The 21,915-nt window shown below is 37.3% G+C and overlaps 1 protein-coding gene across 1 annotated transcript in view; it reads right to left on the bottom strand.

Annotated features, from left to right (window-relative positions):
- Positions 1 to 17,418, bottom strand: part of LOC150084999 (uncharacterized) — a 64,075-nt gene extending 46,657 nt beyond the window's left edge. The window contains exons 1-2 of the mRNA XM_090376430.1: positions 17,304 to 17,418; positions 6,599 to 6,757 (exon numbers count right to left, since the gene is read on the bottom strand). Coding sequence (XP_090232556.1) covers positions 6,599 to 6,756 — 158 coding nt within the window. The 5' untranslated portion in view covers position 6,757; positions 17,304 to 17,418. The remainder of the gene's footprint in view (positions 1 to 6,598; positions 6,758 to 17,303) is intronic.
- Between the last annotated feature and the right edge of the window lie 4,497 nt (positions 17,419 to 21,915).

The following is a 21,915-nucleotide window of genomic DNA, read 5'->3' as shown; positions in this document are numbered from 1 at the left end:
GCTAATGACAACACTACATTCCATTTCCAATTCACAAAACCTTATCCTGCATAATCAGCTTGAACTTAATATATATCACCAAATCCATAGATACAAATCTTAAGTCAGTGGGGCAAAGAAAACTTAGCTAACTTTAATCTCTCTACAACTGTCTTGTCTTACTTCTGACAAAAAAAAAAAAAAAAAACCTTCGCTCATTTTTAATGATAATCAGATTTCTAGACAAGATCACCTATTTTCACTAGGAATTACTCTAACTTCTAATCTCTCTTGGAATAAGCAGATTACAAACATCACTTCCTCTGCATCTGAAAAAACTGAGTGTTCACATGTGATTTTAGTAGTGTCCCTAAAACCTCTCTCAAGCTGCTTGACTCCATTCAAGAGAACAGTTAGATTAATTGATGACCCATCTCTTACTCAGATGCCTCCCCACTCTGTCTCAGACGTTCAATTTCTGTTGCATACCTTTTCTATAGACACTTTCATGGACAATGATCTAAACTAACCCCACTCTTTTCCAAACCAGTCAACATTCATTCACCAAACTCAGAACCAACTTTTCCTCTTTTACTTCTGTTTTGTGGAACAACCTTTCTTCACACATATTTCCCAAAAATTACAATCTACAGAAATTCAAGTCTAATATCAATACATATATTCTGTCTTTTCAACCTAAAACCAATACACAGTACTATAGATTTTAATAGTCCTCATGGACGGCACAGTGAGTAGAAGCACTGTCCTCCCCTCTCAGAAAAAAACTAATGTCATTTCTCCCAGAAACACAGGTTTTTCATCGAGTAAACAAGCAAATCGACCACACTTTGATCTGCCTGTAAGTCACTGATTTGCCTACAATGGCAACAACACAGATTCTAATACCTTTTGTATTTGGGGTTTCATAAAAAAAAAAAAATTAACATAAACAATACCATTTGTTTAAAAATAGCAAATTCATTTACTTAGCAGTTAAAGTCCTGCTGACAAACAAGAGAGTCCTGTTACTTTTTAAAATTTTAAGTTCAGTTTTTCAGAAAGACAAATGTAAACTTTTGCAACTGTTTATAGTGATAGTAGATATAATTGATAAACTGGCTTACCAAGTTTGCTCAATTCTTCAAATTTGACACATTTGTGAGCGGAACCAAATTTGTTATATCCATTTAATTCCATGAAAGCACATGTAGACTACTAACAACTGAATTCTTCAATAACTAGCTCAACAGTTAATGTGATAAGTTAATCAAAATTTGCAACCAGTATATACTGGTTGCCAGTGTTCATACACACACACTGGTTGCCAATATATATATTACTTAGTGGTTCCCTTTTGGATAAATATATATACAGGGTGTTTCAGTTAAACGTTTCAGAACTTCTAAGAGGGGTAGGGTACATCCTGACAACTCGAAATCATATAGCAATGTGGGGTCGGAAATGCTTTCCTGAAGCGGTGTTGTACACAGAAGCACCATAAAAAGAAAAGAGACCGTAAGTGAGAAATCGTTTTAATAATACATGAAAAGAAGCAAAAGGTACATGGATTAAAGTAAGTGTTCGAAGTTTCTTCCACGGGCTACAATGCACGCCTCACATCTCCGACGCATGGACATCCGAACATTCTGGAATACTCCAGGCGAATTTCGAATTTCTTCGGCAGCTACTGCGATTCTTGTAACCAGCTCCTCAGCATTGTCAACAGGGGTGTCATAAACTAGCGATTTCATATGACCCCAGAAATAAAAATCAAGACATGATAGGTCGGGTAACCGAGCAGGCCAACACACGGGACCACCACGTCCGATCCACTGTTGACAAAATGTGACATCCAGGTAGTTACGAACATCTCCGCTATAATGGGCAGGGGCTCCATCGTGTTGGAACCACATTGTCTGTTGCGTCGATGCAGAAATCTGTTCATCTCTCAAAAGTTGTGGCAATACTTGCTGCAGAAAGATCAAGTAGATAGGTCCGGTTAGACGACACGGTAACAGGTAAGGTCCGATGAGGTGATCTCCCATAATACCGGCCCATACATTGACCGAAAATCGAATCTGTGCTGCACGACATCGTATTGCATGCGGGTTCTCGACCGCCCAGATATGGTCGTTATGCGTGTTGAAAATTCCTTCCCTTGTGAAGGATGCCTCATCGGAAAACAACACTTCAGCAGGAAAAAGGGGATTTGTAGCACATTTTCCAAGGTACCACTGTGCGAAAGCAATACGAGGTTGAAGAAACTTCGAACACTTACTTTAATCCATGTACCTTTTGCTTCTTTTCATGTATTATTAAAACGATTTCTCACTTACGGTCTCTTTTCTTTATGGTGCTTCTGTGTACAACACCGCTTCAGGAAAGCATTTCCGACCCCACATTGCTATATGATTTCGAGTTGTCAGGATGTACCCTACCCCTCTTAGAAGTTCTGAAACGTTTAACTGAAACACCCTGTATATATCTATCCAAAAGGGAACCACTTGTTTGGATATATATATCCAAAAGGGAACCACTAAGTAGAACTAATAAATAAATACTAGATAACTATATACACTATAGCCTCTTCACTAATCCTGACAGATATATGCAATCATCATGTAAAGCTCTTATTGGCTATTGGTTTTGTTTTGACAATGTTTTTTCAATGACATATTTGTTTATTGTCTGCTTATAACATTTGTTTATTACAACATTCTAAAAATTTCAGAAAAGTCAGTGAAGGGTCCGAAGAGGTATTCAGTTCAATGGTTACATTTTCCTTTATGTCCTCAACACTCTGAAATCTCTTTTTGGGAAAGAAGAACAAGTCTGCTAGTTCTAGATCAGCAGAGTAGGGTGGATGGTTGATCTGTACAATGCCATGTTTTGTCATAAATGTCTTCATAACAAGCATGGAATGGGCAGGAACATTGTCATGCAAAAAAACCAGCTACCTTTCTCTTGAAATTGGAGCCTCACCCAGAAAATGCAACCTTTTCTGGGTGAGGCTGCAATTCTTCCCCTTAGGTACAAATTCCTAGTAAATTATACTCAGTTTGTCAAAAAACATGATCAGCATTATGTTAATCCTGGACATCTGCAAACAACTTTTTGGGCCTTGGTGGCAATTTAAGTCCACTGCATGCTCTGACACTTCATCTATGGGTTGTACCAAAACACCCAATACTCATCTCCAGTGACAACACAGTCAAGGAAATTAAGATTGTCTTGACAAATCTGGACAAAGTATCTGCATGATGACACTCTTTGTTGCTTCTGCTCATCCATTGTGTTCATCCATGAGGCTATGTGGCACAAATTTTGCAAAGACCTTCCTTTTCCCTAAATCCTCATACAGAATTTGACAAATTGCCTCCTTATTCTTATCCAACTCAACAGCCACCATTCTGAGGGGTAAACAACAAACACTTGTCACAATTTCATAGACTTTTGTACTCTGTCCTCATTTAGAGAGGCTGACAGATAACCCACTTTTTGGGTCATTGCAATCATCTGATAGAGGTGTATAAAGCCTTGAATGGTTTGAATATGCTCAATGCCGATGGGATTCTTCCTCTTGCTCAGAATAATCACCTGAGAGGGCATAAATTCAAATTGAGGAAAGACAGATGTAGGATAGATGTGCGGAAATTTGCCTTTAGCCAGCGGGTAGTTGGTTAGTGGAACAGACTTCCATCCCTTGTTGTGGAAGTTGATAGCCTAAATAAATTTAAGGCTCAGCTGGACAGGTATTTCGAAAGAACAGAGGGGTGAAATGGAAGATTTTTTTTTTTTTTTTTTTTTCTGGCTGATGCTGCATAAGCTTGCTTTCTTGCATCATATGCTTCTACTAATGCTAATATCTGTTTTTGAACCACTAATACTATTCACCATGCTGGTATGACTTAACATTTCATCATTATAAACAGTTTTTAAATTTTTTCATGCATTTCTGTTGCTGATGTTACCAGTGTAAAGCAAAATTTTATATTTGCTCATTGCTCCATTGCAAAATCATAACACAGAATGTTAACACTACTAATGAAACTGGTTGTTATTTGCAACCTGTCAGCCTACTGGACAACCTCTGTACTGCCATCTGTTGGAAGAAGTTTGAACTACAACATACCACTTATTATCAAATTCATCAAATGTGACTGCAACGGCACCAGTCCAGAAACTTTACTGTCGCAACAATGTGTTTCATTAATAAAGTCATCAAACATAAGATGCCATCACTGCAAAGTACAGAATATGTTTCTCCACTTTTGTCCAAGGTCTATGCTCCTTGTACCAATTTGCATGTTAACATCTGTTTTGAATTGAGTAAAGAAAGATTCTTCTGTTTTGAATCAAGTAAAGATTCTAATTGTTCTGACAGAAGTATTCACCTTGGACATTTCAAAATTTCTTTTGTTTTTAGAAATTCTTCTATGTTCATGTAGGGCCTAGTTGACAAATTTTTCTTTCATCTTGAAATGCTATTTTAGATTTTTGATCCATTCTTGGTACCATTAATAATTTTGTAACAGTTGCAATCTTTTACAATGTCAGATTTCGTAGCTAAACCCAATTTTGTTTTTGCTATTTCTTCATGTGTGCCCATCTTCACTAAGTGAAACTGCTTTGTTACACTAAGACATCCGATCAATTCTTTTAATGGCTCCTGATATCATTTTATAAACTTAAACAAAATAGTCAATGTTTTAAGAATAACTTTAGGTGAATTCAATAAGTAATAGGCAGAACATTTAATTCTTTCACTACTTCAAATTATCCAGTTTGGACAAGTAGTAAATTGGAAGTACAGTCAATAAAACAGTCAGGACTATGGTCAATAAATCTGAATAATTCAAAAGTACTGGTTATTTAAATAATATCAATATTAGAAATAACAGCAGCAGAGAGTGTCATGCTGATACACTAGATGCAAAATTTGAATATAATTAACTACAATGTATATGGAAAAGACAGGGGGAGACGCTTTTAACTGCAAAACATAGTAATTCAGTATTATGTTACAGTTCTCATTTATTTACGGGTTATAATCTTCATGAATCAGTTTAGTAAGTATAGTAATAGGAGAGCAGACAAGGACAGAGGTGTACTACTGACCAAGTATGATGAATACAATGCTAATTTATTCAGACAAAGTGAGAAAGCACATAGGGAAGATGATATTATCATGGGTGGAGGAACTGAATTTTTCAAAGATGATAGGTGGAGCACCTAACAGCAACAGTATATTTTTTGGTCAATTAGATGACCACTTATTTCAAGATACCACACAGAAGAGCAATATTCCTAATCGCATTTTTACCAAGGATTCAAATGATAGAGAAATTTCATATTAAGGATGAGTCAATCAAGGAAGGCTTTTAATTTTTGCAAGATAAATTATGGTAGCCTTCAGCATTATTTAAATTCTATTCAATGGAAAGAACAGCTGGCAATTCTAATAAGTATAAATGCTAAATGGAAACTGATCAAAGAGGTAATTCAAGAAGCTAAATTTTTATACCTTTAAAGCATTGTAGTGACCAGCCAGTAAACAAACTGAGATGAAGTCAGTAACAGGAAAAAGTTACATAGAATGAATAATAATTTTCAAGGGGACAGTGAACTGATATAAATATGCTGGTTCACTGCCTAGTATAAATTAACCTGTAATATAGTTATGCAGTCATTAAGAAATGTTAAGGCAGATTTTGAAAATACATTAGCAAAGAGGGTGGCTGAAGCATAGCTTTGGTAACATTATTCATAATGTAAACAGCTAGCTAATAAGCAGATTTTTTTTTTTTTTTTTTTTTTTTTGCCCCAGTGGCATGTGAACATTCTTTTAAACTTGATAGTACCATTAGTTTAGATAACAGTTCACAGGAAGTAGAAGAACAGAGAGTTGGTGAAAATGGTAGAAAAATTGTCATGCTTTAAATGTTAAAAAGGTACAAGAACTGATATGATTTAGCTGGTGATATTGAAGGAAGCAGCAGGACATACTGCCAGCTCCATACTTATTAATATATAAGCATCTCTGGACTCAGGTGAAGTCCCAGAATCCTGGAGATGGCAAAATTAAGTCACCCTTTGCTAGTGCTTCATCTACAAAATGACAGAAGCAAGATAAAATGTAATACAAGGCTAATATATACAAATATAATATTGAACAAGATACAGGGTTAGTCAGAAATGGATATCAGGATATTGCTGATGAAAATACAATTAAAAAGTAGAAGCATTTTCAGAGAAAATGCACTATCATCAAGTTACACAACCCAGAACTTTTACGGTGTCATTTCTATTCAGACATACAGAAACCAATAAACATAATAAATTGTACTTAAATCCAAACAATGGCACTTTTTTTTTCTTTTTTTTTACTGCATTTTCATGGAGAAAACTCCCAATTTTGTGATTAAATAACCCATTATTCATTCATTCACCATACTTAAGACATTAAAATGATTGAATGGAGCAAATATTTTATCTATATGTAAATAATTAAGATTCTAATAATGAATTAAATCTACATATTGCCTGATATATACAAATAATTTAATTTATAATTATATCATCTGATAATAAATTAAAATTCAGCAATTTCAAAGGATACAATCCCATCTTTGTTCCCACATTTATAATAAAACGTGCTCCTTCTCTGCGATATCTTTGCTCTGTCTCATAGTCTACCCCATCTGCTACAGTAGGAGTATTCTTCAGACCCTTCTTTTCATAATACCAGTTAGGCATCAGAAAAAGCATGGTAGACATTCTGAGAAAAAATAGAACAAATGTTTATTTCAAAAAAAAAAGCTGTATCACAATTGAAAACAAGGTTTTCACAATGTTACCAACTAATGACATAAGTTATCAGTTTGATTAGATAACTGCTTCTTTTATTTATAAGATTTAATTTCGTAGACTAGGGGGAAAAAAATCTAAAACTCAAATAGGAATCATTTGCCAATCCATTTTATTAACCTAGCTTTCCGTGACAAAAAAAATAAAAAAGGGATAAATATAAAAAATAAAAAATTTGTAATCTCAAAGAAAAATCACATCTCTGTTCCTACATATAATGTATGTGTGCTGCTCTATAGTATTGCTCCTGTGTTGTCTACCCCACCATCTGCCATGCACGTTACCCAGTGTAGTTAGTACACCCGATTCTTTATATCCATTTATTTTCAGGCATATTAGAACTTTACATAATTTGATATGTTCATCATCATCATCATCCATTTTCAATCCACTGCAGAATGAAGGCCTCTCCAGCAACTTACTGCTCCTTCAATGATTATATCCTTTTCTGTGGCATACCTGTTCATTTCTTTCTTCATTAATTCCAAAATCCTTACTAACTCTGCATAATTGATTAAAATTTTCCACTAATTCTTTGGGATCGTGGCTTATGATCACAATGTCATCTGCAAATCTTAAATGGTTTAGGTACTCTCCATTCACATCAACTCCTGCAACCAGTCCAATCATCAGAAAGCTTCCTCAAGGGCAGCAGTAAACTTCGGAGATTTGTCTCCTTGTCAAACTCCTTTCTCAATTTTAAATTTGCTATTGTCTTTGTCTAGTCTAATAAAGGAGGTAGCATTCTCATAAGTTTTCTTCAAAATAATAATGTATGGGGTGTCTATGCCTTGTTTTAGCAGTGCCCAAAATATTGCCTTATGCTGTATGGAGTCAAATGCCTTTTCATAATCCACAAATGCCAGGCATAATAGTGTTTTATATTCATTTGCTTTCTCCATTAGCTGCAAAGCTGGTAGTGGATGAAAAGGACTTGGGTGTTACGATACAGTACGACATGAAGTTCTCCGAGCATTGTACACTGGTTGCAAGGAAGGTCCATGGTGTCCTCCTGTCGATTTATTGAACAATTGCTAATAGAGATAAGGATGTCATAATCCCATTATATAAGGCTATTGTTAGACCACACTTGGAATACTGTGTTCAAGTATGGAGACTGCACCTAAAGAAAGACATTGTGCTTGTTGAAAGGGTCCAAAGATGGGTAACTTAACCCCAGGGGCTCACATCTGGTGAGCTTGGTAAACCCAGGGTCCTGAGCTGAATACCATCATTCATTTTTTGGCAGGTGCAACATAAGCCTCAGGCTTCCTTACACCATATGGCTAATAATAATAATAATTTGTGTGGTGAGATCAGCAAAAGGGTGTCCATATGAGGAAAGATTTTGGATATGTGGGTTGCGCGAACTAGGCACCTTAGAGGAGACTTGATTGAGATGTTTAAGGCTCCTAGAGGCATAAGTAAAATGAATTAGGACAAAATTTATGGTCATAATTGATTCTAGAACTAAGGGCCATAATTTCAAGTTATATGGGGGGGGGGAAATGTTTAGACTGGATTGCAGGAAGTTTTATTTTAGCCAGCATGTTATAAATTACTGGAATGAGTTATCAACATTGGTGGTAGAGGCTGACAGTTTGGGAAAATTCAAAGGTCAACTGGATTACCTATGGGAAGAGGGAAATGCATAGGTTATCTATTTCCTTTTCTCTTATTAATTATTATTTTTAAAATTTTCTTCTTCATATTATTATTTTATTTATTTTTTGTTATTTTATTTTATTATTAATTTATTTTTTTAATTTTTGGCTGGTGCAGCATAAGCTTAGACTTTCTTGCACCATGTGGCCATTGCTAATAATAATAATACATGAAGGTGATCCATAAATGAGAATCCTGTCCTAAAGCCAGCTTGCTCTTTCAGTTGATTCTCCTCAAGCATTCTTTCTAATCTATTAGTAATAACCCTTGTGGACAACTTGTAAATGTGGGACAAACTAATTGGTCCACAATTTTTAATTTCTGATTTATCTCCTTTCTTATACAGCAAAATTATGATTGCATTATTCCACTCCTTAGGTGTCATTCCTTTCCTAATGTATTTTGTGAAGAGTCTTGCCAGTTTCTGTATCATGTCTCTTCCTTCCCAATTTTATCAACTCTACAGTAACCTCATATTCACCCAGGGCTTTCTGATTCTTCATTTTCTTCGATGCATGTTCTACTTCATCAGGAACAATGTCAGGTAAGTCTTGTGTTACTAATTTGTGATCCATCTTCCCCACTGCTGGCATCATTGCCTCACTCCTTACATAATTCTTTACAGTAGTCTTCTGCTATTGGAATTATGTCCTCTCTGCTATTCATAAGTGCACCATCACTATTCTTCAGTTTCTTTGATATGTTACCTATGGTTAACACAGACCACCAGTTCTCAAACTAGAATAGTGAAAACCACCCCCACAAGAAGTCCATAAAAATATTCTGAAGGGAAGGGGGGGGAGAGATGTGATATCATAATGAATTGCAAAGAACTAAATACTTGTTTTGACTACTAAGGGATTAAAATTGAGATTTAATCTAAATCTTCAGTTGGGTAATGGAAGTTTACTTCCATGTGAACTTATTATAATTCTAATCTTCAGATCAATTTTTGTCAGAAAGAGAATTAAAACAACTCAATAAAAGTAAAGCTCTTATCAAGTATTTACTTCTTTTAATATTCTGTACAGTAAACTCCATACTTTATGAGGAAAAAAATGTTGCATTTAAACCGCTTATAAAAGGGGTAGTTTTTATTAATGATCCCAACAATATCAATAATTCCTCTTATCTCTTTACACAACTCCCACTGTAAAGAGCTTTGCAGTACTAAAATCAATGCTACTCCAGTAACAGAACGCAACAGCAATTTAACACTGCAGGTGCAAAAATCAGTGAATAAGCAACATGATAACCATAGCAACTACCAACAGCAAACACTAGCCAAAGGCCAAATCAAGCAAACAACTATTTCACTTAAAGATTTACCAAATTATCAAAACATTATGACTCTGCATTCATGATGAATATAATATTCATGATCTAAAGTGCAGATAAATTGTTATTTCCATTCTTTTAACCCAGTTATCTGGGATTTGCCATAAAGAATTAAAATTTTGGAGCCAACCACTGATCTCTAACTGCAATTTCATTTTTCAAAAAATCCATACATGAATTTAAAATTAGGCTTCCAAGGCCCTTCTGGATCTCATCATACAGGGACAAAATAAAATCCTTTAATTACTCAAGAAAATAAATACAGGTCTACCAACTGTAGCCACAGCCATGTGATAAAGCAAAGTTTTGCAAATTAGTGTCTGGATACTAGACACCTGCAAGGTGATCTGATTGAGGTATATAAAGCCTTGAATGGTTTGAACATGCTCAGTGTGGATGGGATTCTTCCTCTTGCTCAGAATAATTGCCTGAGAGGGCATAAATTCAAATTGAGGAAAGACAGACAGTTATAGGATACAGTGCGAAAGTTTGTCTTTAGCCAGTGGGTGGTTGATTGCTGGAACAAACTTCCATCTGTCGTAGAAGTTGATAGCTTAAACAGATTCAAGGCAGAACTAGACAAACATTTGAAGCGAGTGGATGGGTAAAATGAGAAGGGTCTGTGTGTTTTTTTTTTTTTTTTGGCTGATGCTATATAAGCTTGCTTTCTTGCATCATGTGCCCTTGCTAATGCTAATGCATGAGGGGTTCAGGTGCACATGCATTTGAGTGACTGTGGTTCAAGCTCATTCAAGCCATGGCTACTAAATATGGTGACATTCTCATATTCTCTATCTTGAGAACTCTTCTGAGCTTGTGGTCATCCCAGAGTGCAAACAAAAATTTTATTTTTTTATTTTTTTTTTTTTTGTAAAGGGATATATTTTGTGTAATTTCTGGAAATACTGAGGTTAATTATTTTTTAATTAATAGAATTCATTCACAGTCAAACAAGACAGTAATGGGCCACAGGCTGCTCAACACTTTTCTATATGATTCTAACAAGATAAGAGTAACATGACATACAAGGGATGCAATGAATTTACTAAAGCAAAAATTTGATAACAATGAATAATGTTCTGGTACAATACAAATACTGTACTCAATTTAACAATGCACCTCAAGTAAATCACATTTTCCATAAAAATTCTGCCAAGGTAGCATTAAATAAATCACTGAATTAAATGATTTGCATCATGCAACTACAACATACAGACGGACCTCTCTAATAAACTTCCATATAGCGAATTTTTCTATGTACCAGACGTTTTTGATTTTCCCTTGGACATTACACTGAAAATAGTTTCCGTATAACGAAGAAAATTTCCATATAACAAACTGATTTCGAGAGACCTGGGTATGCATTGTTTGCACCTTTCGCCTTCAAGGCAATACAGCTATTGCTGCAGAAAGCACAAATTATGAACTAAAAGGATTAAGAATTAATCCCTTTAGCTTTTAACTAAAGGGATTAATTCCCCAAATTAAAAACCAAAACATTTTACAAAAAAGTGATGTGCGAATTTTAGCATTCCTTTAGTACAGTTTTAAATTTCGATCTATATCCCTAATTTTGTACATTAGTACAGGCATATGATGCAAGAAAGCAAGCTTGTACAGCATCAGCCAAAAAAAAAAACCCTTCCCATTTTACCCATCCATTCACTCCAAATGGATGTCTAGTTCTGCCTTGAATTTATTTAAGCTGTCAACTTCTACAAGGACAGATGGAAGTTTGTTCCAGCAATCAACCACCCACTGGCTAAAGGCAAATTTCCGCACATCTATGCTACAACTGTCTTCCTAAATTTGAATTTATGTTTCCCTCAGGCAATTAATCTGCGCAAGAGGAACAATCCCATCAGCACTGAGCCTGCTCAAACCATTCAACTCCTTAAATACCTCATTCAGATCAACCTCGCAGGTGCCTAGTCTCCAGCCACTGCAATTTGCAGAACTTAAGCCTTTCTTGGTTAGAGGACCCCCATTCGTTCCACACACCTATCTTGTTGCCTTTCTCTGTATATGCTCAAGCAACTCTACATCCTTCCTAAAATGAGGCCTCCAGACCTGTAAGCAGTACTCAAGGCGTGGCCTGACCATTGCCTTATACAAAGGGATAATCACCTTTTCCCTACTAGCAAAATTCCTGTATATCATTGACAATACCCCATCCTGCTCTGGCAGCCTGTCTGCATTGCTCAGAAAAACTTCATATTTGACTACACAATTACTTCTAGACCTTTTTTCATTTTCTACCACCCTAAGTGTAATACCACACAGTTGATACATTTCTCTGGAGTTACTTGTACCCATATACAGTACTTTACATTTGTCAATGTTAAACTTCAGTTGCCACTTCTCAGCCAATCTGCACAAATTTTCTAGATCCTGTTGCAGTAGCACACTGCCATTAACAACCTTGCCAACCTTTATATCACTGCAAACTTCGACATTAAGCCTGATATACCGTCATCAATATCATTGATAAATATACAAAACAGTGGGCCCAACACCAAACCCTGGGGGACTCCACTAATAACATTAGTCCCCAAAGAGCAACATCCATCAATTACCACTGTCTTCTCCCACTCAACCACCCTTTTATCCATTGTAGCAACAGATCAAAAGCTTTCCTGAAATCCAAGTATAAGTATATATAAAAATTAATTTTTTCATCCAGTTCCTTTGTGACCACATCATAGTATCCAATCAAATTGGTCAGACAAGACTTCCCCTTAACAAACCCATGCTGCGTCCGAACTATAACTGAAGTCTTGTCTAGCTGATCCTGCAGTGCTTTAACCAGTGCCTCCATTAATTTTCCTGGAACAGAAGTTAAACTAACAGGTCTATAATTACTTGTGTCCTCCCCTTTGATCCCCCTTTGTGAATTGGGGTCACATTTGCGCATCTCCAGTCCATGGGTACCTCTTCTCTGAGTCCAAGGAAGCTCTCATAATTATGACTAAGGGTTTGCTTATTTCCTTTGCTGCCTCCTTTAATATAACTGGATAGATCCCATGCACCCCAGGCGCCTTAAGTTTATCTTCAACAATTTTTGCATTACTTTGCTCTCAGTTATTACAAAATCATTTAGCTCACTGCCAGAGTTTAATATACCTCTGGTATTCCCCTCCCTGAATAACCCTAAATTTGAGAAGTGTGTAAAAAAATCAGATCTGAGTTTAGGCACCCTGTGTACACCTATACTCCAATTCAGGTAACAATATGCTTAAGCATTTATTGAGAACACCACTACGTATCTATAATAAAAGTGAACATCATGGGTCAAAAAAATTTCTAGAGACAGATGTCTAACATCAATTTATTTTTACTTTTATATCTGATATGTCATTGCTTCTTTGAAGTGTGTTAGTCAAATTATAATATTCTGGTAGATAACATAATTCAGAATAGAAGTTTTTGGTCGACGTTCTTTGGTTGACAGTTGTAAGTGGACTTTATATTCAGTGCAGTTCATCGTACAAGTGGAATTCTTATTTTAATTTTTGCAAGTCTTCTTGCCATTTCTTTTAATGCTATTGTTCAGCTAGCGCAACTTGGCATGTCAAATGCAGCTGTTAGTAATGGGTGATGTGGATATGACAAAACTTCTGAATGCAATGGTTATTAACATTAGCAGTGCCAATGATGCAACCCTATACATCGGGGAAAAAAATCCATTTCCCATATCACTTGTCCATCCCCCTTTAATAATCTGTCTAGTTCTTCCTTGAATTCATTCAAACTGGCCAATTCTGCAACACCAGATGGAACTTTATTCCAACCATCAACTACCTGATGGCCAAAGGCAAATTTCTGCACATCAATCCAGCAACCATCCTCACTTGATTTGAATTTATGCAGATGTGGTCTGAGCAAGAATCCCATGACGAGTTTACTCAATCAATTCAAAGCCATAAAACACCTCAATCAGATCTCCTCACAGTTGCCTGGTCTCCAGATGTGCAGTTTGAAGAACTAAAGCTTTTCCTGATAACAGCATCCTTTGTTCCCATCACTAAACTCTTTGCTCCTCTCTGCACCAATTCCAACAAATCCACATCTTCCTAAAACGAGGTTAACAGATGTGCAATACTCAAGATGTGACCTAACCATTGTCTTATACAACAGGATAACCACCTACTTATCCTTGCTAGCAAAATACCTGTATATCATTGACAAAACTCTGCAAGTTGTCCTGCTGGCAGCTTGTATACACTGCTCACAGTACATCATATCAGATTGCAAAATCACTCATGTCTTTTTCACTCTCCATTAGCCTGACAGTTGGTATATTAGTCTGGCATTACTGCTACATATATGGAGTACCCTGCATTTATCAAATTTAAACTTCAACTGCCACTTCTCAACCCATCTGCCTACTTTTCTAAAACCATACCCTGATTATAGTCATTAACCACCCTATCAACCTTTGAATCATCTGCAAACTTAGACATTAAGTCTTATTTGCCTTTATCAATATACACAGAAAACAAAAATTGCCCCAGCACTGAACTCAGGTGACCCCCACTAATAACATCAGTCCACAAAGAGGACTGATGACAACCACTCAGTCTTCTCCCACTCAACCATTCCTTCAGCCAAAGTAGTAACTTATCCCTAAAGCACACTGCTCCAATTTGTAAATCAACCTTTTATGTGCAACATAAAACTTTTACTGAAAACTTTTATATGATGCACAATGTCAAAATTATTTTTTGCATCTAGTTCCCGTTACAATTTCATAGTATCCAATCAGATTGGTCAGACAACACCACCCCTTAACAAATTCATGCTGCAACTGCATCCCTGGTGACTCCATTATTTTCCCTGGAACAGAATGTCAAGCTAACAGGTCGGTAATTACTCATCTTGACTTTTGATCCTTCTTTGTGAATTAGAGATACATTTACATATCTCTAATCCACAGGAACCAATCCTGAATCTAAGGATGCTCTCATAATTATGCTAAAGATTTGCTTACCTCCTTTGCTGTGTCCCTTAATGTAATTGGACATATCCAATTCACTCCAATGCCTTTTTCATGGTTAGCTTCAACTTCTTTTTCACTTTTCTCTCAGTTATCACAAAATCATTTGCTCCCTTTTAGAATTTGATATTCCCCTCCCTAAAAATTTAGTCCTAGGGGAACATAAATGCAAAATACCATTCAGTTTGTCAGCAACACAAGGGGATCATCAATGTAGTAGACCAATGCAATTCATCCTCTTCCTTCTAATGTTCACATAAGATTCTGAGATTGTTTTGGAATTTTTTTTGGTGCATCGGCACCTATAGCCATAGTGTGCCAAAGATTATGAGAAGACCTCAATCTTCATTAGCTTCCATAACCTTCTTTGTGACTTGATTGCAGACTAGTTTATATCTACCATACCATTAGCAAATATTCTTGTATGCCTACTGCTTAAATGATTCCCATTCCTGTAAAAGTCAGCAGAGCATGCTGAGATAAATTCAACCCAAACTCTGCCAGTCTCTCCAATGCCAAACTTATTAACAAGGCTCTCATCATGTGCTTGATTTATCAGAGCAGAATTTCCTGCAATTCTACACAGACAGTGCAAGGACTCAATGTAGCAGAAAGCAGTTCAAGTTCCTCAAGTACCTTGGTAGCATTCTATACATACTTTCTTATTAAAAGTAAGATATTTTTAATGAAGTATTCCATTTCATGAAATTGTTCATTTCAAACCCTGCACAAAATGTTATTGTACATTACAGGAGGAAGTGGGTGTGTGAAAATAGCCCCTCAGTTAAAAATGGTTCGAGCATTTTGAAGGCATGGATTTAAATGACTGACAGCTATGATTTCTTACCTGTGATCTTGTGCACTATAAGGGTTTTTTTTTTTTTTTTTGGTTTTTTTAGTAGCATTAGCAACTAAGGCCATATTGCTCCGGGATATGCGGCGGTCATTCCCTGACCTTTCCACATCCTCCGTATTTGGTGGTGACACTATAAGGGACCCTATTCTCCCACCTTGTGAAAGAATAACAGTTGTGGAAGAAGAATTTCCACACTATGATATGAAAAATTTCTGATATATTTGTTGATGGTAAATGACAGTACACTGTATTTTTAATAACATTAATAAATACTCTTTCCATTTGAACCACACAATAAATAATTCTAATAACTGCTGTAAAAGACAAGCTGCTCTAATAATGAAGATTCAACCAATTATGATCTACAGTACAAAGTACATTTTTTCAAACTTTATTATGAAATTTATTAAATTAAATATTAATATTATAAATAAAAACATTTCATAAATACTAATTAAAATTTGGTTTTGTAGTTTGATTTTTTCCTTAAAAAAATTAGGTAATTACGATAATATGACATTAATTCCAATCTGATGAGTCAGCTAATGAGTAATTCAGTTTACCTCATGGATAAAGCAATCCACCTATTTTACTACTCTTCTTAAATACAACTTAAATACTTCACATAAGCATTGAAATAAATTTCACTTTACTGATTTTAAATGAGTAGATGAAATAGTTTAAATTATTTATAAGTTTAAAATGTTACACCTGAAGTATTACAATGACCAAATGACACAAGGACTTGCTCCATTAAGGAGTAACTATTGGGATAGTTACCTTTGTAACCATAAACAATTTAATCTGTTTACCTAGAATCAACAAGTTGATAATTCTGGTCAATACTTATGTGGGGTCAGAGCTCGGGTACCAGCTCATTGGGCAGTTGGTGAGATTACTGTGGTCCAAAGAGCAACGAAAACAGGGCATTTTTTTTTTTTTTTATACTTCTGTTCATTTTTAAATATTTACAGTTTAATTGTACTTAATAATGCATTCTTTTAATAACAGTAAAATATGTAAAATATTTTGTTTCATTTATTCTATGTCCCATTCCTACTATTATACTAATAAGTGCTACAAATTTTAATTCCCTTTTCGCTGGACACATATTTTATTTTATTTATTTTTACTACGTAAATTACCTCCAGATAAAGGAAGACGGATTATGTCTACAAATTGCATTTTAAATTTCATTATTATCCTCAGGCATTCAATAGCATATCGTCCTATAGTGCATTATTTATTTTTACATGAATTGCATTATTTACTAATGCAATTCATGTAAAAACCTTTGGAAGTTATTCCAGTTATAACTTCCTTTGGAAGTTATTTTTAGGGGAAATGATTTCTTGTTAGTGCTGCTATAATAAAGATGACCATTACCCAATCCACCTACTAATAGTGGACTAAACACAAACTGCCTAAATTGTTTTATCTTTCACTGCCTAAACAATATCAAAAGAAAACAAATATCGGACATAAACTATACCAAAAAATTTCACCACAGATTCCACACATCGATACAAACAGTGGTCAGGGAATTTTATTAACTTTTTATCAAAATCGGCTAATTGAATTAAAATAAAAGCACTTACTTACTTATACTAGCCACACAAATGGCAGGTAGCCGATACTATTAAACAGAAATATTACACCGTTATTTAAGTAGTCAAAACATGAAATATAGCTTAAAAATACCACAGAACACTACAACAAGACCACACGCAAATAACATCCACCATTACCTGACGTCAAAAGTTATACGCCCTCTGCAAATTTAGAAACTTTATATAATACTAACCTGAATTCGAACCTAAAGTACCATGATTATTTCTGTGAGGTTTATAAAATATTAAAAAGTTTCGTTTTATACTCTGGGGGTGACCATCCAGTGGCAGAGGGAGTGTAAAACCCTGTTGTCAGCCAAAAGATAGAGAAAAAAAGAAAGAAAAAAAACGTACTCACGGAACAATACAAATTACTTAACTCAAGGAGTTAGTTGTTGTTGGGTTTTATCAGCATAGGCGACTAAAGCCATCTTTCTTCGTGTAATATTGTCTATAAATTGTGTGTGTTCCGAGTTCGATTTTCTGTTTTGCTGGACGAAAAACCCGAGTTTCTGGGAGAAAAAAAACATCCTACCATCGCCTGAATCGAACTAACTCAGCCACGTTGTGAAAAAGACCCATAAACATTCTTGCCGTCATCAGCGAGATTCCAACTCAGCTCTTTTCCACGGTGTGGGGAGGACGGCAATCTTACTAATTGTGCTACCCACGAAGAGTGGGTAAGGGCACATGTAAAATCCACAGATTATACAGGGTGTTTCAGTTAAACGTTTCAGAACTTCTAAGAGGGGTAGGGTACATCCTGACAACTCGAAATAATATAGCAATGTGGGGTCGGAAATGCTTTCCTGAAGCGGTGTTGTACACAGAAGCACCATAAAGAAAAGAGACCGTAAGTGAGAAATCGTTTTAATAATACATGAAAAGAAGCAAAAGGTACATGGATTAAAGTAAGTGCTCGAAGTTTCTTCCGCGGGCTACAATGCACGCCTCACATCTCCGACGCATGGACATCCGAACATTCTGGAATACTCCAGGCGAATTTCGAATTTCTTCGGCAGCTACTGCGATTCTTGCAACCAGCTCCTCAGCATTGTCAACAGGGGTGTCATAAACTAGCGATTTCATATGACCCCAGAAATAAAAATCAAGACATGATAGGTCGGGTGACCGAGCAGACCAACGCACGGGACCACCACGTCCGATCCACTGTTGACCAAATGTGACATCCAGGTAGTTACGAACATCTCCGCTATAATGGGCAGGGGCTCCATCGTGTTGGAACCACATTGTCTGTTGCGTCGATGCAGAAATCTGTTCATCTCTCAAAAGTTGTGGCAATACTTGCTGCAGAAAGATCAAGTAGATAGGTCCGGTTAGACGACACGGTAACAGGTAAGGTCCGATGAGGTGATCTCCCATAATACCGGCCCATTCATTGACCGAAAATCGAATCTGTGCTGCACGACGTCGTATTGCATGCGGGTTCTCGACCGCCCAGATATGGTCGTTATGCGTGTTGAAAATTCCTTCCCTTGTGAAGGATGCCTCATCGGAAAACAACACTTCAGCAGGAAAAAGGGGATTTGTAGCACATTTTCCAAGGTACCACTGTGCGAAAGCAATACGAGGTGCATAATCCTCCGGTTGCTGTGTCTGGACACGCTGCACGTGAAACGGATGCATGTCTTGTTCTCGGAGAATCCTCCAGACGCTGCAATGGGAAACCCCGACTGCGTTTGCTAGACTTCGTGTACTCGTTCTTGGATTCCCCTGTACATGCTGCGGCAGATTCTGTTCGACGGCTGGAGTCCGTGCTGTTCTTACCCTGTCCCTGTCAGCTCTTTCAAATGAACCTCTCTCAGCTAACCTCTGGTGCAGTCTTGCAAAGAAATTATGACTGGGAATACGCCTCGTCGGATATCGTTCCGCGTACAAACGCTGTGCGGCTGGCCCACTACAATTTGCAGCCCCGTACGCCAAATGCATATCGGCTAACTCTGCGTTCGTGTAATCATCCATCCTACAAACTTGGCGTTCTTGTTCAAGAAATTTGAAATTCGCCTGGAGTATTCCAGAATGTTCGGATGTCCATGCGTCGGAGATGTGAGGCGTGCATTGTAGCCCGTGGAAGAAACCTCGAACACTTACTTTAATCCATGTACCTTTTGCTTCTTTTCATGTATTATTAAAACGATTTCTCACTTACGGTCTGTTTTCTTTATGGTGCTTCTGTGTACAACACCGCTTCAGAAAAGCATTTCCGACCCCACATTGCTATATAATTTCGAGTTGTCAGGATGTACCCTACCCCTCTTAGAAGTTCTGAAACGTTTAACTGAAACACCCTGTATATTCTGTGTGTCAAATCAGGTGGGCCTACCAGTATAGCACAGTGGTATCGTCACCGTTCTCTCACACCGGGTTGAAAAGGCTCGGGTTCGAATCCCGTCGATGGCGCGAGGAACTTTAATCGGCTTTTTTTCGCCCCGTGGCTGAATTAGTAGCTATCAAGCGTTGATAGCAAGGTTTTTCCCCAAAAAACTGGGGTTTTTCGTCCCGCAAAATAGACAAATCGACCATAGAACACATGCAATTAACAGACATAAGACACAGAGCACGGCAGATGAATTTAATTATTCTGGTGGCCTAAAAATAATAGTTTGCTTTTTTTTTTCTTTCTTTTTTTTGTAAAATAAGGTAGGTGCTACCGGTATTGCGCTACATCCGGTGGGTGCGACACTTGTACATTTCGGCACGAACAGAGATAGTCGACTGGAGCCCGGCTCCTCATGCCTGGGAACTGGCACCAGAAAGCAGCTACCGTTGTATTGGCTGCTCCCTGGTGGCAAAGGGCGTTACACTAACACCAAACTATTATTATTATTATTATTATTAGCCAGAGGGTGCAAGGAAGCCTGAGGCTTATACTGCACCAGCCAAAAAAATTTCTGATTTACTCTGAGAGAGAGAGAGAGAGAGAGAGAGAGAGAGAGAGAGAGAGAGAGAGTATTATTATTATTAATATTGTTTTTGCTCTTTTATTATTTCTCCCTAATTGAGGGGTCCCACTTCGTGACGGGTACTGCTACCAAGTACACAGGGTGGTTGTAATGTCAAGTGTAACTGTCGGTCGAGGAAATCTCTGGCTATCCTACAGGTGTTAAGAACTGCGAATTTCTGGAGTTCCTTATAGTTGTTCTCTGGGAGACCTATTGCTGCTAGGCTGCTATGTAGAGTCTTTGATACTATACCGGTGGTTGACACGATGATTGGGATGGTTGATAGTTCTTCCATATGCCACACCTCCTTGATCTCATGTCTCAGGTTCGTGTATTTCCTAATTTTTTCCTCGTGGGTTTTCTGGACATTGCTAGTGTTCGGCACCGCTATGTCAATCAGGTAGGTAGCCTTTTCCATCTTGTCCACAAGGGTTATGTCCGGTTTGTTGTGCGAGATGGTCTTATCTGTTATTATGGCGCGGTCCCAGTACAGCTTGTGGGTTCTAGTACTGCCTGGAGTTCGTACTTGTATTATGGTACACTTTCTTCGACCAACTGGTATTTCCTTGCTAATTTCTGATGTATTATTCTGACTACCTGGTCGTGTCTATGACTCAGTCTGGGTAATCACCTTGCACCCCGCGGCGATTTGTTGGATCGTTTCTGAGGCCAGGTGGCATCGTCGACATGTGTCATCTGACATTCCGGGCTCCTTTGCGATGTATTTTCTATAGTTTCTGGTGTTGATTACCTGGTATTGGATGGCCAGCATGAATCCTTCAGTCTCGGGGAAGAGTGTCCCGCTTGTGAGCTATGCATTGGAAGCAATGGTGTCGATGTGATCTTGATGAAGGTCATTGTAGTGTCTGCTATGATGTGTCTTCTTTGCCCAGCTTTCTAACTTCGTTTCTTGTACTGTCTGTGTTTGAGGGGTTTCCTCGCTTAGGTTGAGTGGGGTATACCAATTATTTATCTTTCTTATGGCCTGGTGAAATAGTGTTGTGTTATTCTCAAAGTAATCCTCCAGGTTAACTATCGCTGTTTTCAGTTGTTCTGTCATGTTTATCATGCCGCTTCCTCCCTCTTTCCGAGATATTGTTATTCTCTCCACTGCTGACTTCGGGTGGTGTTGGCGACTGTTTTTCATCATTGTCCTTGTCTTTCGCATGATATCTTCTAGCTCGGTGTTAGTCCAATCTATGAGCCCAAATATGTATGTTATTACTGGAGCTGCATAGGTGTTTATGGCTTTAACCGTGTTCCTTCTTCAATTTTGCTTCCAGCAGGCTTCTGAGTCTCTGATGATATATTTTTGGTCAGCCACTTCTTGATTTCCTTGTGTTCCAACTACTCAGACTGCATCAACCCTAGGTATTTGTTGGTCTCTCCTTCTGTCATAGCCTCGATCTCTTTACCAGTCAGCAGCTGGTAGTTTCAGCCAACCAATTTTCCCTGGTACAGTGTGTGATTCTTGCATTCTTGCATTTTTCTAGACCAAATTCCATCCTGATGTTCTTGCTGAATTCTTCGGTGATCCGGAGTAGTTCCTGGAGTTGCTTCTCGGTTGCCGCGTAGAGCTTGATGTTTTCCATGTATATCAGGTGGGTGAGGGTGTACAGGTTCTTTCTTCCTTCTTTGAGG

This window comes from Mastigoproctus giganteus, chromosome 6 (assembly GCF_048544385.1).
Source record: "Mastigoproctus giganteus isolate SK-2022 chromosome 6, ASM4854438v1, whole genome shotgun sequence".
Lineage (NCBI taxonomy): Eukaryota > Metazoa > Arthropoda > Arachnida > Uropygi > Thelyphonidae > Mastigoproctus > Mastigoproctus giganteus.
The sequence above is the reverse complement of the archived record's forward strand: the minus strand, read 5'-3'. Positions and strand labels throughout refer to the sequence as shown.